Genomic DNA, 19,768 nt, shown 5'->3' with positions numbered 1-19,768 from the left:
ATAAGTGACAAAAATAAAGCATTTAGAGAACTAAAGCAAGTAGGCAGTGATGAGGCATTAAATAAATACAGAAAATTAAATAAATTCTGTAAAAACGAAATCAAGGCAGCAAAGATTGAGACAGAGAGACTCATTGCCAGAGAAAGTTAAAAATAATCCCAAAATATTCTTTAACTACATAAATAGTAAAAAACTAAAAAATGATAGTGTTGGCCCCCTTAAATATAGTCTGGGTGAAATGGTGGATGAGAATGAGGAAAAAGCCAATATGCTAAATGATTTTTTTTCAACAGTATTTACACAAGAAAATCGCATGACAGAAAACATGATTAGTGATAACAAAAATTCTCCATTAAATGTCACTTGCTTAACCCAGCAGGAAGTACGGCAGCGTCTAAAAATCACTAAAGTTGACAAATCCCCGGGCCCGGATGGGATACACCCGCGAGTACTGCAGGAATTAAGTAACGTCATAGATAGACCATTATTTTTAATCTTTAAAGATTCCATAATAACAGGGTCTGTACCACAGGACTGGTGTATAGCAAATGTGGTGCCAATATTCAAAAAGGGGACAAAAACTGAACTTGGAAATTATAGGCCAGTAAGCTTAACCTCTACTGTGGGTAAAATCCTTGAGGGTTTCCTAAGAGATGCTATAATAGAGTATCTGAAGAAGAATAACCTCATGACCCATAATCAACACGGGTTTACGAGGGACCGTTCCTGTCAAACTAATCTGATCAGCTTTGATGAATAGGCAAGTTCCGGACTGGACCAAGGAAATGCAGTGGATGTTGTGTATATGGACTTTTCAAAAGCTTTTGATACGGTTCCACACAAAAGGTTGATTCATAAAATGAGAACAATGGGGATAGGGGAAAATATATGTATGTGGGTTAAGAACTGGCTCAGTGATAGGAAACAAAGGGTGGTTATTAATGGAACACACTCAGACTGGGTCATAGTTAACAGTGGGGTACCACAGGGGTCAGTATTGGGCCCTCTTCTTTTTAACATATTTATTAATGACCTTGTAGGGGGCATGCAGAGTAGTATTTCAATATTTGCAGATGACACTAAATTCTACAGGGTAATCAATACAGAGGAGGGCAATTTTATATTACAGGAGGATCTATGTAAACTAGAAGCTTTGGCTGATACATGGCAAATGAGCTTTAATGGGGATAAATGTTAGGTAATGCACTTGGGCAGAGGAAATAAAATGTATAATTATATGCTTAATTGTATAACACTGGGCAAAACTGTCACTGAAAAAGACCTGGGTGTATTGGTGGACGACAAGCTCACGTTTAGTGGCCAGTGTCAGGCAGCTGCTGCAAAGGCAAATAAAATAATGGGATGCATTAAAAGAGGCATGGATGCTCATGAGAAGAACATAATTTTACCTCTATACAAGTCACTAGTGCGACCACACTTAGAATACTGTGTACAGTTCTGGTCTCCGGTGTATAAGAAAGACATAGCTGAACTAGAGCTGGTGCAGAGAAGAACGACCCAAGGTTATTAGAGGACTGGGGGGTTTGCAATACCAAGACAGGTTATTACACTTGGGGTTATTTACTTTGGAAAAACGAAGGCTTAGGGGTGATCTTATTACTATGTACAAGTATATGAGGGGACAGTACAAAGACCTTTCTACTGATCTTTTTACTCTGAGGCCTGAGACAGGGACAAGGGGGCATCTTCTACGTCTGGAGGAAAGAAGGTTTAATCATAATCACAGATGCGGATTCTTTACTGTAAGAGCAGTGAGACTATGGAACTCTCTGCCGCATGATGTTGTAATGAGTGATTCACTACTAACATTTAAGAAAGGCATGGATGCCTTTCTTGAAAAGTATAATATTACAGGTTATATATACTAGATTCCTTGATAGGATGTTGATCCAGGGAACTAGTCTGATTGCCGTATGGAGTCAGGAAGGATTTTTTTCCCCAATGTGGAGCTTAGTGTTTGCCACATGTTTTTTTTTGCCTTCCTCTGGATCAACATGTTAGGCTATGGGTTGAGCTAGATGGACTTAGTTTTTAAGGTTGAAGGAAGACTATGTTACTGTGTTAAATGTATGGGCCCTTGTAGATCCTATAAAGACAATACATGTTCACCCCTCCATGTAATAATGTTTTTCATACTGGCCCCTTCCTATATGAAAGAGAAGCTGTCAGAAACATTTGTAATGTAAAGTAAAGACATGGCTGTAATGGTGCTATGACAGTGATTATATTGATATCTTTTGTGAAGAAATCTGCTTTGTTGTTTTTCTTTAATCACCAATACGCTGAAAAAAGAGAATGGACAGCACCTCCAAAAAACATGCATTGATCGTATGCGGCATACGGATTGCATGATCTGTCCTTTTTCCGGATGTGCACTTCTCCCATTTGGCACAGGTGATTTTAATTAGCAGGAGACTGCAAAGATGGTCTATCCAATTTTTGCTCTCACTTGAGAGCTTGAGGAAGGTGAGTCACAATGCTCCTTTCATGTGGTGTTGCTGCAGTGTGTCGGCCATTGTTGTTGTGGTTTTGTGCTTGTGGAGCGGCGCGGCCTGGTCATGGGGACTCAGTCTTGCAGCGTGGGTGCTGTGAGGCACCTGCCCTGCTGGTACATTGTTGCCGAGATGGTGCTTGGTGCATGGCGCCGCTCCTTTAAGGCAGGACACTTTAGGACCCACTAAGAGGTTTGCTATGACGTGGCAGTGGTTTTCATACAGTTTGATCAGAATGTTAAACTAAGAACCTCATGTTCAGTGTTATATATTTTTGCCGAGAGGCATTAGATCATTGTATGTTTTTGGAGGTGCGGTCCATGTTTTTTTTTTTTTTTTTTTTCAGCTTCTTTAATCATCCTTTTCTGCCAATGATATTTTGGTGCGCAGGGGCTGGACTGTACACTGGGTCTTCTCCTCCGGTTTGTGGTTCCCCTTTGTTGTCTCTACTCTGTGAATGACCTGCCTCCTCTGTATGAAGTCTCAGCAGTGACCTGTCATTCACAGACCGGAGGCAGGCAGGGGGACCGGGGAATCACAGACATGAAGGAGAAGACCCAGTGCACAGTCCAGCCCCTGTGCACCAAAATCTAATTAAAAGAAAACTTCAAATGATGTTTAAAGAAGAGCAACACAGTGGATTTCTTCACCAAAGGCATCAATTCAATTGGCATTTAAGCACCATTATAGCCATGTCTTTACTTTACATTACAAACTTGTAACTAGTGTTGAGCGCAAGTGCTCGCTACTTGAGTTTGCATCGGGTGCTCAGGAATGCACTGAGTATCGCAGGTGCTCGAGTGACATGCTCGAGTCTCTGCCCCATATGCTTCGCGGCCAAAAAAACCTTGCGGCGATTGTCTGCCATGCACGAGCGATCCCCGCATGTTTTTTTTGGGTGTCTAATAACTGTGAAACATGCGGGCGGGGACTCGAGCATGTCACTCGAGCACCCGTGATACATGGTGCATACCCGAGTACCCGATGCAAGCTCAAGTAGCGAGCACATGCGCTCAAGACTAATGACAACTTATTCAATATGATGACCTAATGTTATCAAATTCTGTGTTGTACCTCTTGGTTCAAAATGTTCACTATACCCCTTATAAAATCCTTGAGGGGTGTAGTTTCCAAAATGGGGCCACTTGTGGGGGGTTTCCACTATTTAGGCGCATCAGAGGCTCTCCAAATGCAACATGGCGTCTGCACTCAATTCCAGCCAATTTTGCGTTCAAAAAGTCACACAGTGCTCCTTCCCTTCTGAACCCTGCCGTGCGCCAAAAACACTATTTTCCCCACATTTGGGGTATTGGCGTACTCAGGAGAAATTGCACAACAGTTTTTGGGGTCCATTTTCTCCTGTTTCCCCTGCAAAAATAAAAAAAATTGGGTCTAAAGTAACATTTTTGTGAAAAAAGTTAAATGTTCATTTTTTTCTTCCACATTCCAAAAATTCCTGTGAAGCACCTGAAGGGTTAATAAAGTTCTTGAATGTGGTTTTGAGCACCTTGAGGGGTGCAGTTTTTAGAATGGTGTCACTTTTGGGTATTTTCTGTCATAAAGACCCCTCAAAGTGACATAAAATATGATGTGGTCCCTAAAAAAAAATGGTTTAGTAAATTTTGTTGGAAAAATGAGAAATCAGTGGTCATCTTTTAACCCTTATAGCTCCCTAATAAAAAAAAAAATTGGTTCCAAAATTGTGCTGATGTAAAGTAGACATGTGGGAAATGTTATTTATTAACTCTTTTGTGTGATATATCTCTCTGATTTCAGGGCATTAAATTCAAACTTTGAAAATTGCAAAATTTTCGCCAAATTTTCTTTTTTTTCTCAAATAAACGCAAGTGATATCGAAGAAATTTTACCACAATCATGAAGTACAATATGTCACGAAAAAACATTCTCAGAATCAGGGGGATCCGTTGAAGCATTCCAGAGTAATTACCTCATAAAGTGACAGTGGTCAGAATTGTAAAAATTGGCCTGGTCATTAACGTGCAAACCACCTTGGGTTGTAAAGGGGTTAAAAATGTCTCCTTATTAACTACATTACTGTGCATGCAGCGGATTTCCTCTCTGGCTAATAGACGGGACCCCCTCTCTATGACCACCACATGCTGTATCAGGCAGAAAGAAACCAACCCCTAGAATCTACAAAGGATGGAAATTGTTTTTAATGAGTTTATACCGTTTTGATCAAAATACTGCTTTGCTTCCTATTGCAAAAATACTGTTTGTTCTAATAAATAGGAATTGAATTGTTATGGTCATTTCTTTGTTGTTTTGTTTTTCAGAAAAGAAGGAAAAGAAGAATAATAAACCTAAAGATCCACCACCATTTGAGGGAATGGAGGTAATACTTTCCAGAGGATCGCTAGTGTTAGCATTTGTTTTTATCAATCAACACATTAAAGTATTGTGATTATTTTTTTTTTTTTATATTAAAGTGATTGTCTGCTACAATGAAAACCCCTTCTCAATCTGAACTTGTACTCTTATACTCCCCTCCCATGCCGACGCCTTTCCAGCGGTGTTGACACCAGGGCTGTGGAGTCGGTAAGCCAAACCTGCGACTCCGACTCCTCAATTTCCCTTACACCGACTCCGACTCCACGACTCCGACTCCCACATATATTGCTTATATTTAAGTGAAAAATTTATTGTAGTACAATGTGAACATCAGACATTTAATCATTTTTATGATGCAATAATCAAGATAGAATATAATGATGGAGGGATGGATGGAGGGATAGAGTGTGATAGACAGATGACAGCTACAGACAGCAAATAGTACATTGCACATATAGTTCACACACATTGTACAGAGAGCACATAATAATCACCTACAATATTAGCATTAGTTACCTTCCTGTGACAGAGATGAGCAGTAGTACTTTCACTTTCTCCAGCTAGGGGCCCAGGAATCGGATCCTGTGCAGGACAGGCACCTCTCCCCCTCCTCTCTCTGGTGAAGACAGCACAAGACAGGACAGAGGAGGGGAGATGTCTGGAGCCAGTGCAGGACGGGAGCACTGCCGCATACAAGTGAGTTTTGATAGGTGCGTGCCCATGCTTCTGGGGTGGGGGGCAGCTGCCCCCTCTGCTCCTTAGCTGACTACGGCCATGATTCACACACAGCGTTTTTGCGGATCCGTTTTTTGCAGTAAAATGCAGTGTCTCTGGGCATCTCAGCAAAGTCAATGGGTTTCAAGATATGACATTCTGACACATCGTTTTGTGAGTATCCGTTTTTGGGCTCAAAAACGGATCCTCACAAAGAATGAGCATGTCAGTTTGTTCGGCGTTTTTCTAATCTTCTTTTGCTGTTGAAAACATTATCTATGAGCTCAAAAACCTTTTCAGGTGATGCGTTTTTTTAAAAGCTGATCTCCTTTTGCAGCTGAAAAACATATCCTCAAAAAACGCAGCAAAAACGCTGTGTGTAAATGTAGCCTTAGATCAGAAATATAACAGCCATTTATAGGACATTTCATAACTTTCCAAAATTCCTATGAAAAAATATTCCCCACAAACTGCATTGATCTACTGCACCCAATTTATTATATATTTTAGGAGTCGGAGTCGGTCCATTTTATACCGACTCCGACTCCACCAAAATGAGCAACGACTCCGAATCCACAGCCCTGGTTGACACCCTGGAAATTGTTCCAGAAAATGAAGTATTTCTCCCAGCAAATTATTGCAATTACACATGTTTTGTTATACACATGTTTATTTCCTTTGTATATTGGAATGACACAAAAACAGAGGAAAAAAGGCAAATTGGATATAAATTTGATACAAAACCCCAAAAGTGGGCCGGACATTGAAATACAGTATATTAATATAACATGGAATTATGAAAATGAAAAAAAAAAAGTTTTTGCTATAAAAATGTTGCTTTAGCCCCAAGATTTTTATTTTCGTAAGGGTAACAGGGAAAAATGGATGATACAATTTTGTTGTGCAATTTCACCTGAGTACGCCGATACCCAATATGTGGTGTCAAACTACTGTTTGGGCACATGGCACAGTTCGGAAGGGAAGCGATGCCATTTTGGCTGGAATAGATTGTGGACACCATGTCAAATTTGAAGAGCCCCTGAGATGCTCAAATAGCAGAAACTCCCCCAAATGAGCCCATTTTGGAAACTACACCTCTGGAACAATTCATCTAGGGGAGTAGTGAGTATTTTTAACCCTCAGACAATTCACAGAATTGTATAACTTTGGCCTGAGAAAATGAAATATTACCATTTTTTCCACTAAAATGTTTCTTTGGCTCCAACTTTGTAATTTTTAAAAGAGGTAATAGGAGAAATCGAACAGTACAATTTGTTACGCAATTTCCCCTGAGTACGCCAATACCGCTTATGTGGTCGAAAACTACTTTTGAGGCAGAGTGCAAAGCTGAGAAGGGAAGAAGTGCCATATTGGAGTTCTGATTTTGTTCTTATGGTTTGCGGTTGCTATGTCACATTGGCAGAGCCCTTAAGGTGTAAGACCAGCAGATTCCACACCCCCCCCCCATAAGTGACCCCAATTTACAAACTACACTTCTCAATTCATCTAGGGGTACAGTGTTCATATTTTATACTATTGGGCGATGAAGAATAAATAATTGCATTTTTACCATAAAAAAATTGTTTTAGTCCCAGATTTATTTTTATAATAATAAATGGGTAAAAATGGTGGCAAAATTTGTCACAATTTCTGCTGAACGTGGCAATAGTCCATATGTTGCTGTACAATACTGCTTAGCAACACGGAGAGACTCGGGAGGGAAGGCGTGCTATTTGACTCTTGGAGAACAAATTATTGTAGAATAGTATGCAGACTCCATATATAGAGCCCCTAAGTGCTAGAAGAGCAGAATCCCCCCCCAAGTGACCCCTATGGGAATTTATCTACAGGTGTAGTGACTATTTTGACTCCATGGGTGTTTTACAGAAACAAGCAGCAATGGATGTTGCTGAGTGAAAATTGCAAATCTGCCATTGTATTTCCCGGTACATTGTAGTGCACAGTACATTATGGCCAGCTCATGCTTCTGGAGACATGCACCCCATAAGTTAGGGGGGGCTCTCAGAAATCTCAAACATGTGGACTCTAAATGTGGTTTTGGCACACTGGGGCTCAGAAGGGAGGGGGACATTTGGATTTGAGAGCCTAGACTTCTTTTTTTGTGGATTGAGTTGATGCTTTTATTGGGAACATTTTACATAAAATTTTGGCTCATATTGATCCTGTGCTCTCCACTGAGCACTTACATCGGGGTTTCCATCTAAGTCTTCGAATGACATTATTCAGATGAAACCCCCAAAGGATCCATTCACTATATTGAGGCAGCAGAGTTGCTCTGGACTCTTCCTGGCCTCTGTTCAGCGTTGTCCTTCTTTCCAGATGTACAAAAAAAAGTGGTGGACCGTGCTTCTATGCACACCTAAAAAGTCGGACCTTCTGGATCATAGGCCAGACGACGTCCACAGTGACCCCCCCCCCCCCTCCCTCTGCCTCATTATAGGTAATTTTCCTCTGGGGGTTCCGTCTGAATCGCGTATTTATACCCAGAGTACTGCAAGACTGGCGACCATAGAGAAACGTCGGCGCTGCACATCGCCCAGCAAACGCCGATGTTTATTTACCACCGTTGGTCGTGAAGGGATTAAGGATGCAGGTGAGTCTGTCGCTGGTCTGCTCCTCTGCCTCAAAATGGTCCATGCAGGATGAGTGCCGCGGGAGCTCAGGAAAGGCACGTCTCACCTCATGCACTGCTTGGCCACCACCACCCCAGTTGTATCCATCTTTAACAAACCTTTCATGGTTTCAGATTGATGAAGTTGCAAATATCAATGACATGGATGAATACATTGAGTTGCTTTATGAAGATATTCCGGACAAAGTTCGTGGTTCAGCTCTAATTCTTCAACTTGCAAGAAATCCAGACAATTTGGAAGAGTTATTGCTCAATGGCAAGTATTATTCTTAATGAAGCCTTGTGGCAGACTATCAAATTACAGGAATTAAACTTCTTTTTGTCATTTTTTTATTTTTATTTAGAAACTGCCTTAGGAGCCTTAGCTCGCGTATTACGGGAAGACTGGAAGCAAAGCGTTGACCTTGCCACAAATATAATATATATTTTTTTCTGCTTCTCGAGGTAAGTCTCATGTGACCAGTGTAAAAATGTAAATCCTGTGTTTGTATGATGATTTTCCTTTATAGAAGTATTTACCTTTTATTATCTATTAAAGTTTTCTATTTGTTTGGATTTTTTAAGCATTAGATATATTGCTGAGCTTGGTGTCACTGACTTTTTTGTTGGTGAAGTAGTTACCATAAAATGCTATTTATCAGCTTCAGCTCAAGCCAAACCAGGAAAGACATTGACGCTCACTCATATGGAGTAAAAATGGTTCTAATAGTAACTTTTTTTGTATTCACCTAATTTATTGTTTATTTTGAACTTTATTTTAAGTTAACTCTGCTTTGTTTCATCAGGTTTTTTTGGGCATTATGAGCTTGGCTTTTGTGTACAGATGTTTTAGTCTAATTCATCATTTGCAATTTTTTGAAATGATGCAAAATGTTTGCACAATTGCACTCAAGTGCTGGAGTACAAAATCTGTCTCATTTTTGCACAGTTGAAGACTAAAGTGCAATATGTTAAAGGATTGTGCAACTTTTTGTCTCTTAACTGGTGTAAAGTAAAATTTTGCACAAAATTCATAATTTATGAAGAATTTGGTGCAGAAAACTGCAACAAATGTGATCAGATCAAAAAAGAAAAATCATAAAAAATACAATTGACGAATCTTTTGTATTTATGAGCTATTGCTGTTCCTGACATTGATTGTCAACTTTCTCCCTTTACTATGACTAGGATGAAAGCTGTGGGTAGAGAGAGAGTGGGCAGAGGAAACCACAGCTCATGAATCCCAAGAACTGCTGAGTGTAGACATCATTGCCTGTATGACAGTGTGAGGCTGCGTGCCCACTATGCGTTTTTCAAGCGTTTTTACTGCAGAATTTTCGCAGCGAAAACGCTTAAAAACGCTTGGTAATACGTGTCCCATGGTCCCCAATGATATTCCGCATGTGCTGTGCACATGCTGTGGAAATTTCCGCTACGGATTATCATTGCGGAAAAATGTCCATTATTTCTGCAGACACGCAGCGTAATTGCCGCCATTGAATCGGTTAATATCCGCATGATTACATGTGCACATGCGGATATTAAGCGATTCAATGTGCGGATGCTACACTGGTCTGGAGAAGAGGAGACTCTCCTCCAGACTCGGGTACCATAGTGCCTTTAAAAAAAAAAATAAAATAAAAAATATACATTATACTTACCGGTCTCTTGTACAACTCGCGATGGTCTAAAAAGACTTTCCATGACGTCGGCGGTCGCGTGACCTGTCATGAAATGACGTCATGAAAGGTCCTTTGTACGGCTCGCGATGGTCTAAAGAGACTGGACGCATAGTACAGGTGACCGGGGGCCATCGGATTTAAGTATAATGTTTATTTTTACCATTTTTATTCTTTTTTTTAACTATTAACTTGGTCACACTGTTTAAATCCATGCTGGTTGCATGGATTTATATAGTGTGACCAAGTTGTCACGCACTTTTCCAAGTGATGCTAAAATCGCTTGGAAAGCACTTGATAACCCGCATGAAGAAATGCATGCGAAAACGCTTGATAAACACTTCTACCTGGCAGGAAAAACGCATGTAAAATCCGCATGTGTTTTTCCTGCCAGGGAGAAGCGGAAAAAATATGTAGCATTTCTGCATCGTGGGCACTTAGCCTAACAGTGTTCAGGCAACATTGCAGCTAACTGGTATACTGCCCATAGCGGCAGAGTACACGACCGCTATGGGGCTCGTGAGTTGGGGCCCCCATTGCCACTGGGCACCTGGCCCTCCCTCCCCCATCATCACAATGTAAGCAGTATCCTCATCCCCAGGATGCAGATACCATTGAATGGAATGGTGGATCACTGAGCCAGTGACTCCCTGATCCATCATTCGGGCCGCTCTGCTGCCGTGAGTCTGAGATTCTGTGCAATGCGGGTGTGATGACGTCACTACATTGCGCCCACTTTGCAGAAGCCTCAATACTACTCACACTGCACAGACTCTGGCTGTTGTTTATTTATTTTTTTAAGTTGTGGGGGCCATCATACTGAGTGTGGGTCGTTGGGGGCACCCATGCTAAGTGAAGGATGGTAGGGGCCCCGCTACAGAGTGGAGGACGGTGGAAGTCCTCATTCTGAGTGGGGGACTGTGGGGACATCTTAATGAGTGGGGTGCTGTGGGGGTTATTATACAGAGTGGGGGGCTGTGGGGACATACCGTGCGGTCAGTTCTGAGGGCCCCATACTGATTTGGGCATTGTTGGGGCTCCATACTTGGTGTTGTAGAGGCCGTTATATTCTGTGGTGGTATCATACTGACTGGGGGTATCATACTGACCGGCCATGATAGTGTGTGGGGGGAACTATGTGGATTATGAACTTGGGGGAGCACTTTAGTGGCATCATGATTTGTCCGCATTATACTGTGTTGTTGGCACTGTGGGGACATAATCACTGTATACATACCGCAATGCATGTCCGTCTCCCTGTTTATAAAAGGATAGACTGGGAGATGACTTTGCTGAATACACATATATAGGCCACAATTCATAATTTCTGAGGGTTTTTTTTTAAGTAATTTTCCTTTTTGTCTTGTCTTACTAGTTGCTGTTTTGATGCCAAAATTCATGAAATGTACACATGTATACTAATTTGGCGCAAAGTTAAAAAAAATGGGCTTTCTTTCTGTCTTAAACTGTTTTTGAGACTTATGGCACCAAAAGTCACAAAAATTGCACCTAAATTTTGGCAATTGATGAATCTTGCAAAAATATCTGGAAGTGCTTGACTCCACCTACAAAGCAAGAAAAACCCCACAGGCGAGCACATATATAAAATAGATAATAAAGGCGCAAATACAATAATAATGAATTGGGTGCAGTAAAAGAAAAAGCTAAAACTAGACAAAAAGCAAACACAAAGGCAATGATGAATCAGGCCTGTGTGTGTGTGTCGGTATGTGTGTATATTGTGACAACAGTCACTGGATGGGAGATATGTATCACTGAGGTTGTGATATGAACCTAGGGAAATGCTCCAGCATGCTAAGCTCTGAGAGGGGTTAATCAGCCATGTATAAGAACTAGTTTTTTTGTGGACAGCTAACATGTGCCTGGAAGGCTGTCCACCATATCTGCACCCCACGGTGTGGTTTAGGATGTAAATAGTCAGTCTTCTGAGTCAGGTCCGGCGTCAGCACCTGGCGCGCCCGGGCAAATGCCGGGGCCCTGGACCATTAGGGAGCCCACTCGCCATCGGGGCCTGGGCCGCTTCCCCAGCAGCTGGGCAGGGCCACTGGCGCTGTTTGATGGGCGTCACTTTACCAGACATGGTCACGATCAGTGCACTGTGCTGCTGTGTCTGCTAGTAATGACACTCCCGGGTCGGCACTGCACCTTTAATTTTGGTTGTGTGTCGCCCCTGCCGTGTTATTGCTAGTAGACACAGTGCACTGCACGCACTGTCATGTCAGGTAAAGTGATGCTCATCAAACAGTGCCAGCGACCCTGCACAGCCGCTGGGGGAGCCGACCGGGGCCCGGCGGCGAGTGCCCCCACTCCCCCCTGATGGTCCAGGGCCATGTCTGTGGAAGTGACAGCTTGACGGCCATCAAACATGCATCGGCGGCCCTGCACAGCCACAGGCCGTGGTTAGGTGAGCGATTCTTGTTTCCAGCTTCCCCAATACCCATATTAAAAATATTTCTAATGTGTACAGTGTGTGTGTACATGTCTGCGTATTCTGTGTATGTGCGCGCATGTCTGTGTACTCTGTGTGTATGTGCATATCTGTGTTGTGTGTGTGCATGTCTACATATGTGAAAGATGACAGAGCAGGCTGGGCCCTGTGTTGTAAACCTATATTTCTCTGCCTTATCTGTGCATCATGAATCGCGGTATGTGTTAAAGGGACCCACTGACACACTTTCGCCCGGGGCCCACGAAAACCTGGAGCCGGCCCTGTTCTGAGTCATTCGGTGTTCGATTTCTCTGGAGGCGAGAACTTTGTTTATGTAAAACTGAACTGAACGCTATTGTGGTTCCTGAGCAGGCGAATCCCCACAACTATATGGACTGTGTTATATGTTATTTTTCCAGAAAGGCCATATTTATTTTGTTGAACCCTGAACTGGCTTATGCCGTATGTTAAATAAACCAGCAGAAGAAACATTCCTGTGTCTACCTCTGTGAGCAGCCAAGTGAGCCAGTCCACCACTATATATATATTGAGCCCAAAGAGCAACTTTTCGGTTCACAGAACCTTTTTCAAGCCTTGAAACGTTGAACCGAAACGTTGCTTTTTGGGCTCAATAAAGTCCATTTTTTTCTAAAAAATTATTTGGAGTGCTGCCTTTTTGATATACCGTACAGACCAAAAGTTTGGACACACATTCTCATTTAAAGATTTTTCTGTATTTTCATGACTATGAAAATTGTACATTCATACTGAAGGCATCAAAACTATGAATTACCACATGTGGAATTATATACTTAACAAAAAAGTGTGAAACAACTGAAAATATGTCTTATATTCTAGGTTCTTCAAAGTAGCCACCTTTTGCTTTGATGGCTGCTTTGCACGCTCTTGGCATTCTCTTGATGAGCTCCAAGAGGTAGTCACCGGAAATGGTTTTCACTTCACAGGTGTGCCCTGTCAGGTTTAATAAGTGGGATTTCTTGCCTTATAAATGAGGTTGGGACCATCAGTTGTGTTGTGCAGAAGTCAGGTGGATACACAGCTGATAGTCCTACTGAATAGACTGTTAATACAAATTCTATGGCAAGAAAAAAGCAGCTAAGTAAAGAAAAACGAGTGGCCATCATTACTTTAAGAAATGAAGGTCAGTCAGTGCGAAAAATTGGGAGAACTTTGAAAGTGTCCCCAAGTGCAGTTGCAAAAACCATCAAGCGCTACAAAGAAACTGGCTCACATGAGGACCGCCCCAGAAAAGGAAGACCAAGAGTCACCTTTGCTTCTGAGGATAAGCTTATCCGAGTCACCAGCCTCAGAAATCGCAGGTTAACAACAGCTCAGATTAGGGACCAGGTCAATGCCACACAGAGTTCTAGCAGCAGACACATCTCTACAACAACTGTTAAAGGGAGACTTTGTGCAGCAGGCCTTCATGGTAAAATAGCTGCTAGGAAACCACTGCTAAGGACAGGCAACAAGCAGAAGAGACTTGTTTGGGCTAAAGAACACAAGGAATGGACATTAGACCAGTGGAAATCTGTGCTTTGGTCTGATGAGTCCAAATTTGAGATCTTTTGGTTCCAACCACCGTGTCTTTGTGCGATGCAGAAAAGGTGAACGGATGGACTCTACATGCCTGGTTCCCACCGTGAAGCATGGAGGAGGAGGTGTGATGGTGTGGGGGTGCTTTGCTGGTGACACTGTTGGGGATTTATTCAAAATTGAAGGCATACTGTCCCAGCATGGCTACCACAGCATCTTGCAGCGGCATGCTATTCCATCCGGTTTGCGTTTAGTTGGACCATCAATTTATTGTTCAACAGGACAATGACCCCAAACACACCTCCAGGCTGTGTAAGGGCTATTTGACCAAGAAGGAGAGTGATGGGGTGCTACGCCAGATGACCTGGCCTCCACAGTCACCAGACCTGAACCCAATCGAGATGGTTTGGGGTGAGCTGGACCGCAGAGTGAAGGCAAAAGGGCCAACAAGTTCTAAGCATCTCTGGGAACTCCTTCAAGATTGTTGGAAGACCATTTCCGGTGACTACCTCTTGTAGCTCATCAAGAGAATGCCAAGAGTGTGCAAAGCAGTCATCAAAGCAAAAGGTGGCTACTTTGAAGAACCTAGAATATAAGACCTATTTTCAGTTGTTTCACACTTTTTTGTTAAGTATATAATTCCACATGTGGTAATTCATAGTTTTGATGCCTTCAGTGTGAAGGTACAATTTTCATAGTCATGAAAATACAGAAAAATCTTTAAATGAGAAGGTGTGTCCAAACTTTTGGTTTGTACTAATATATATATATTGCATCAGCCCATTTTTTTTTTGCCTAAAATACAAAGGAAATGTGTCATCTTTAACGTTAGACCTTTTAAAGATCATTGCATCTTCAACTTGCTTAACTGTTCACAATAACAGTAATTTTGACAAGGGGTGCACAAACTTTTACATGCCACTGTACATGTGTTTTTTTTTTATCTGTGAATTTTCCTCAGCTCATTCAAGTCTATAGGGATAGTTTTATTCCTAAAAATGAAAAAAGTATTCTCAGAGTGAAAACTTTATTGGCTAACCAGAAAAAAATTATATATATGCAAGCTTTCAGAGCACAGAGGCTCCTTCTTTGGGCTAGATTACAAATGAATTAATAAGACAAATGAAGAAGGCACAGCATTTAAGAGATATTACAGCAGGACATTTGTTCATGAAGTGTAAGGCGTGATGCCTCCTAATGATAGAAGCCAAGGAAATCAAATGAGGGTTGTTTTTATTTTTTGCAAATGGAGAGGCTGTGGGAATGTTTAACCATCTGGAGACCTTCTGGTGAAGGTGTGAATTATGTCCATGTAGTGAGTCATAAATCCAGGTGTTAGATTGACTAGTATTGTCAATGAATTGAACATTCTTATCAGTTTGAATTCCCAAATTTTTCTCTCTCGTCCTTGAAATGGCCTTTTAGTATTAAAACTTTTAGATCTGTCATACAGTGTCCCGGGCCAGAGAAATGTTTTCCCACAGGCTTGTCTAGTTCATTCCTGATTGTGTGTCTGTGTAAATTCATTCTGATTTATGGTTTTTGCATAGTTTCTCCAATATAGACACCTCCAGGGCACCTTGTACATTGTATCATGTACACCACATTGGAGGAGAGAAGACCTCTATGATTTTATAGCCCTGATTTGTGTTTGGTATGCAGACTGTATTTGATGGTAATATGTGGGTACAAAATCTACGTTCTATTCCTTCTGAATCCACTTCAGACTTGGGTGTAAATTACTGAAGCAAAGAACTGCAGTGGCATTTTAAAAAAAAAATACGATGAATATGAAACCACCCGTAAGCGGCTTCCACACAGCCATTTTTAAAGTCAGAATAAACACATGTATAAAACATCAAAAAAAAAAAATTGGCTTGGTGGAGACACATGGCATGAACACTTTTTTTTTTCTTAGTGTTTTAGGAGCCGTAATGATTAGATCTTAAACTGTACGAACATTCAAAGTGAACCAACAAAAGCCATACGAGACCTTGCTGATGGTATAAAGCACTAGCTGATGACCAGTCAAGTGTAACTTTGCATCTTTGCGGAGGTTGAGTACTGCACTATGCAATCTCCAGCTGCCCATAGATAACAAATAGTGCAAAGATACGCATACTGGACCTCCTTGCCATTCAGAAGGGACTCTGCAGACCACTGTTCTCAGGATCAGTGGAGGTCCCAGTGTTGTAGCCTACTTACCAGATATGGGTGTCAGTATCTTTTATTAAAACTTTTTTTTTTTTTTGCTCTTTTTCCACAGTTTTTCTCAATTTCATGGGTTAATAACTCATTATAAAATTGGAGCACTTTGCATGAACATTATTGACCATGAGTTAAAGCGCCATGAACTATGGCAAGAAGAATTGGCCAAGAAGAAGAAGGCTAATATCCTTTGAAAATATATAGGATGTCTACTGAGCTATGAATACTTTGTTCCTTGTTTTGTAGTTTTGCATCCTATTTCCGTGTTTCTTAAAGAGAACCTGTCAGGACAGTGGTGTAATGTACTGTAAAAACATGGCTGTCATGGCGCTGTAATACTGATTACATTGATATCTTTGGTGAAGAAACCCACTTTGTGGTTCTTCTTTAATCTCCATTTGAAGTTTTCTTCTGATTAGATTTCGGTGCACAGGGGCTGGACTGTGCATTGGGTCTTCTCTGCCCTGTCTGTGATTCCCGGCTCCTCTGCCTCCTGTCTGTGAATGACCTGCCTCCTCTGTTTGAAATTTCAGTAGTGACCTGTCATTCACAAAGCGGAGGCAGGTGGAGGGGCCGCGAATCACAGACCAAAGGCAGGCGGAGGGGCCGGGAATCGCAGACCGGAGGCAGGCGGAGGGGCCCTGAATAGCAGACCAGAGGTAGGCAGAGGGGCCGGGAATTGCAGACCGGAGGTAGGCGGAGCGGCCGGGAATCACTTACTGAGGAGAAGACCTGATTAGTAGAAAGCTTCAAATGCTTATTACAGAAGAACAACAAAGCAGATTTCTTCTCCAAAGGTATTACTGTAACCACTATTAAAGCACCATTATAGCAGTGTCTTTACTTTGCATTACAAAATCGTACTGACGGGTTCTGTTTAGCAGTGCAGTCCGCACATTTCACCTCCTCAGGACTTAAATTAAGCGTGTCATTAGAAGTTGGCCGTTTACTTAAATCACGTTTTTATGTTAAGTGTTTTTTTTCATACCACAATTATATATTGAAAAAAAAATCAGCTGACTTTTGAGCAGTCTCATTATTATCACAGGCAGTGGTGCAAGATTTGGACTAGGGTCACCCCCCTCATCCTGAATAAATTGTATATATATATATACACAGTACAGACCAAAAGTTTGGACACACCTTCTCATTTAAAGATTTTTCTGTATTTTCATGACTTTGAAAATTGTACATTCACACTGAAGGCATCAAAACTATGAATTAACACATGTGGAATTATATACTTAACAAAAAAGTGTGAAACAACTGAAAATATGTCTTATATTCTAGGTTCTTCAAAGTAGCCACCTTTTGCTTTGATGACTGCTTTGCACACTCTTGCCATTCTCTTGATGAGCTTCAAGAGGTAGTCACCGGAAATGGTCTTCCAACAATCTTGAAGGAGTTCCCAGAGATGCTTAGCACTTGTTGGCCCTTTTGCCTTCACTCTGCGGTCCAGCTCACCCCAAACCATCTCGATTGGGTTCAGGTCTGGTGACTGTGGAGGCCAGGTCATCTGGCGTAGCACCCCATCACTCTCCCTCTTGGTCAAATAGCCCTTACACAGCCTGGAGGTGTGTCTGGGGTCATTGTCCTGTTGAAAAATAAATGATGGTCCAACTAAACGCAAACCGGATGGAATAGCATGCCGCTGCAAGATGCTGTGGAGGCCATGCTGGTTCAGTATGCCTTCAATTTTGAATAAATCCCCAACAGTGTCACCAGCAAAGCACCCCCACACCATCACACCTCCTCCTCCATGCTTCACGGTGGGAACCAGGCATGTAGAGTCCATCCGTTCACCTTTTCTGCGTCGCACAAAGACACGGTGGTTGGAACCAAAAGATCTCAAATTTGGACTCATCAGACCAAAGCACAGATTTCCACTGGTCTAATGTCCATTCCTTGTGTTCTTTAGCCCAAACAAGTCTCTTCTGCATGCTGAATGTCCTTAGCAGTGGTTTCCTAGCAGCTATTTTACCATGAAGGCCTGCTGCACAAAGTCTCCTCTTAACAGTTGTTGTAGAGATGTGTCTGCTGCTAGAACTCTGTGTGGCATTGACCTGGTCTCTAATCTGAGCTGCTGTTAACCTGCGATTTCTGAGACTGGTGACTCGGATAAACTTATCCTCAGAAGCAGAGGTGTCTCTTGGTCTTCCTTTCCTGGGGCGGTCCTCATGTGAGCCAGTTTCTTTGTAGCGCTTGATGGTTTTTGCAACTGCACTTGGGGACACTTTCAAAGTTTTCCCAATTTTTCGCACTGACTGACCTTCATTTCTTAAAGTAATGATGGCCACTCGTTTTTTTTTTTACTTAGCTGCTTTTTTCTTGCCATAATGCAAATTCTAACAGTCTATTCAGTAGGACTATCAGCTGTGTATCAACCAGACTTATGCACAACACAACTGATGGTCCCAACCCCATTTATAAGGCAAGAAATCCCACTTATTAAACCTGACAGGGCACACCTGTGAAGTGAAAACCATTTCCGGTGACTACCTCTTGAAGCTCATCAAGAGAATGCCAAGAGTGTCCAAAGCAGTCATCAATGAAGAAGGTGGCTACTTTGAAGAACCTAGAATATAAGACATATTTTCAGTTATTTCACACTTTTTTGTTAAGTATATAATTCCATATGTGTTAATTCATAGTTTTGATGCTTTCAGTGTGAATGTTCAATTTTCAAAGTCATGAAAATACAAAAAAAAATCTTTAAATGAGAAGGTGTGTCCAAACTTTTGGTCTGTACTGTATGTATATATATATATATATATAGTACGGACCAAAAGTTTGGACACACCTTCTCATTTAAAGTTTTTTTCTGTATTTTCATGACTATGAAAATTGTACATTCACACTGAAGGCATCAAAACTATGAATAAACACATGTGGAATTATATACTTAACAAAAAAGTGTGAAATAACTGAAAATATGTCTTATATTCTAGGTTCTTCAAAGTAGCCACCTTCTTCATTGATGACTGCTTTGCACACTCTTGGCATTCTCTTGATGAGCTTCAAGAGGTAGTCACCGGAAATGGTTTTCACTTCACAGGTGTGCCCTGTCAGGTTTAATAAGTGGGATTTCTTGCCTTATAAATGGGGTTGGGACCATCAGTTGTGTTGTGCAGAAGTCAGGTGGATACACAGCTGATAGTCCTACTGAATAGACTGTTAGCTGCTTTTTTCTTGCCATAATATAAATTCTAAGTAAAGAAAAAGGAGTGGCCATCATTACTTTAAGAAATGAAGGTCAGTCAGTGCGAAAAGTTGGGAAAACTTTGAAAGTGTCCTCAAGTGCAGTTGCAAAAACCATCAAGCGCTACAAATAAACTGGCTAACATGAGGACCGCCCCAGGAAAGGAAGACCAAGAGTCACCTCTGCTTCTGAGGATAAGTTTATCCGAGTCACCAGCCTCAGAAATCGCAGGATAACAGCAGCTCAGATTAGAGACCAGGTCAATGCCACACAGAGTTCTAGCAGCAGACACATCTCTACAACAACTGTTAAGAGAAGACTTTATGCAGCAGGCCTTCATGGTAAAATAGCTGCTAGGACAGGCAACAAGCAGAAGAGACTTGTTTGGACTAAAAAACACAAGGAATGGACATTAGACCAGTGGAAATCTGTGCTTTTGTCTGATGAGTCCAAATTTGAGATCTT

At 41.6% G+C, this 19,768-nt stretch overlaps 1 protein-coding gene across 2 annotated transcripts in view; it reads left to right on the top strand.

The window, feature by feature from the left end:
- Window positions 1-19,768, top strand: part of KIFAP3 (kinesin associated protein 3) — a 176,076-nt gene that overhangs the window by 30,283 nt on the left and 126,025 nt on the right. For both annotated transcript variants that reach the window (XM_073644085.1, XM_073644084.1), the window contains exons 4-7: window positions 4,811-4,869; window positions 8,347-8,488; window positions 8,577-8,676; window positions 16,163-16,287. In XM_073644085.1, the coding sequence (XP_073500186.1) occupies window positions 4,811-4,869; window positions 8,347-8,488; window positions 8,577-8,676; window positions 16,163-16,287 (426 nt within the window). The remainder of the gene's footprint in view (window positions 1-4,810; window positions 4,870-8,346; window positions 8,489-8,576; window positions 8,677-16,162; window positions 16,288-19,768) is intronic.

Source organism: Phyllobates terribilis, unplaced genomic scaffold (assembly GCF_046119375.1).
Source record: "Phyllobates terribilis strain yellow unplaced genomic scaffold, ASM4611937v1 Scaffold_8__6_contigs__length_399053987, whole genome shotgun sequence".
Lineage (NCBI taxonomy): Eukaryota > Metazoa > Chordata > Amphibia > Anura > Dendrobatidae > Phyllobates > Phyllobates terribilis.
This window is presented reverse-complemented; position numbering and strand designations above follow the sequence as displayed.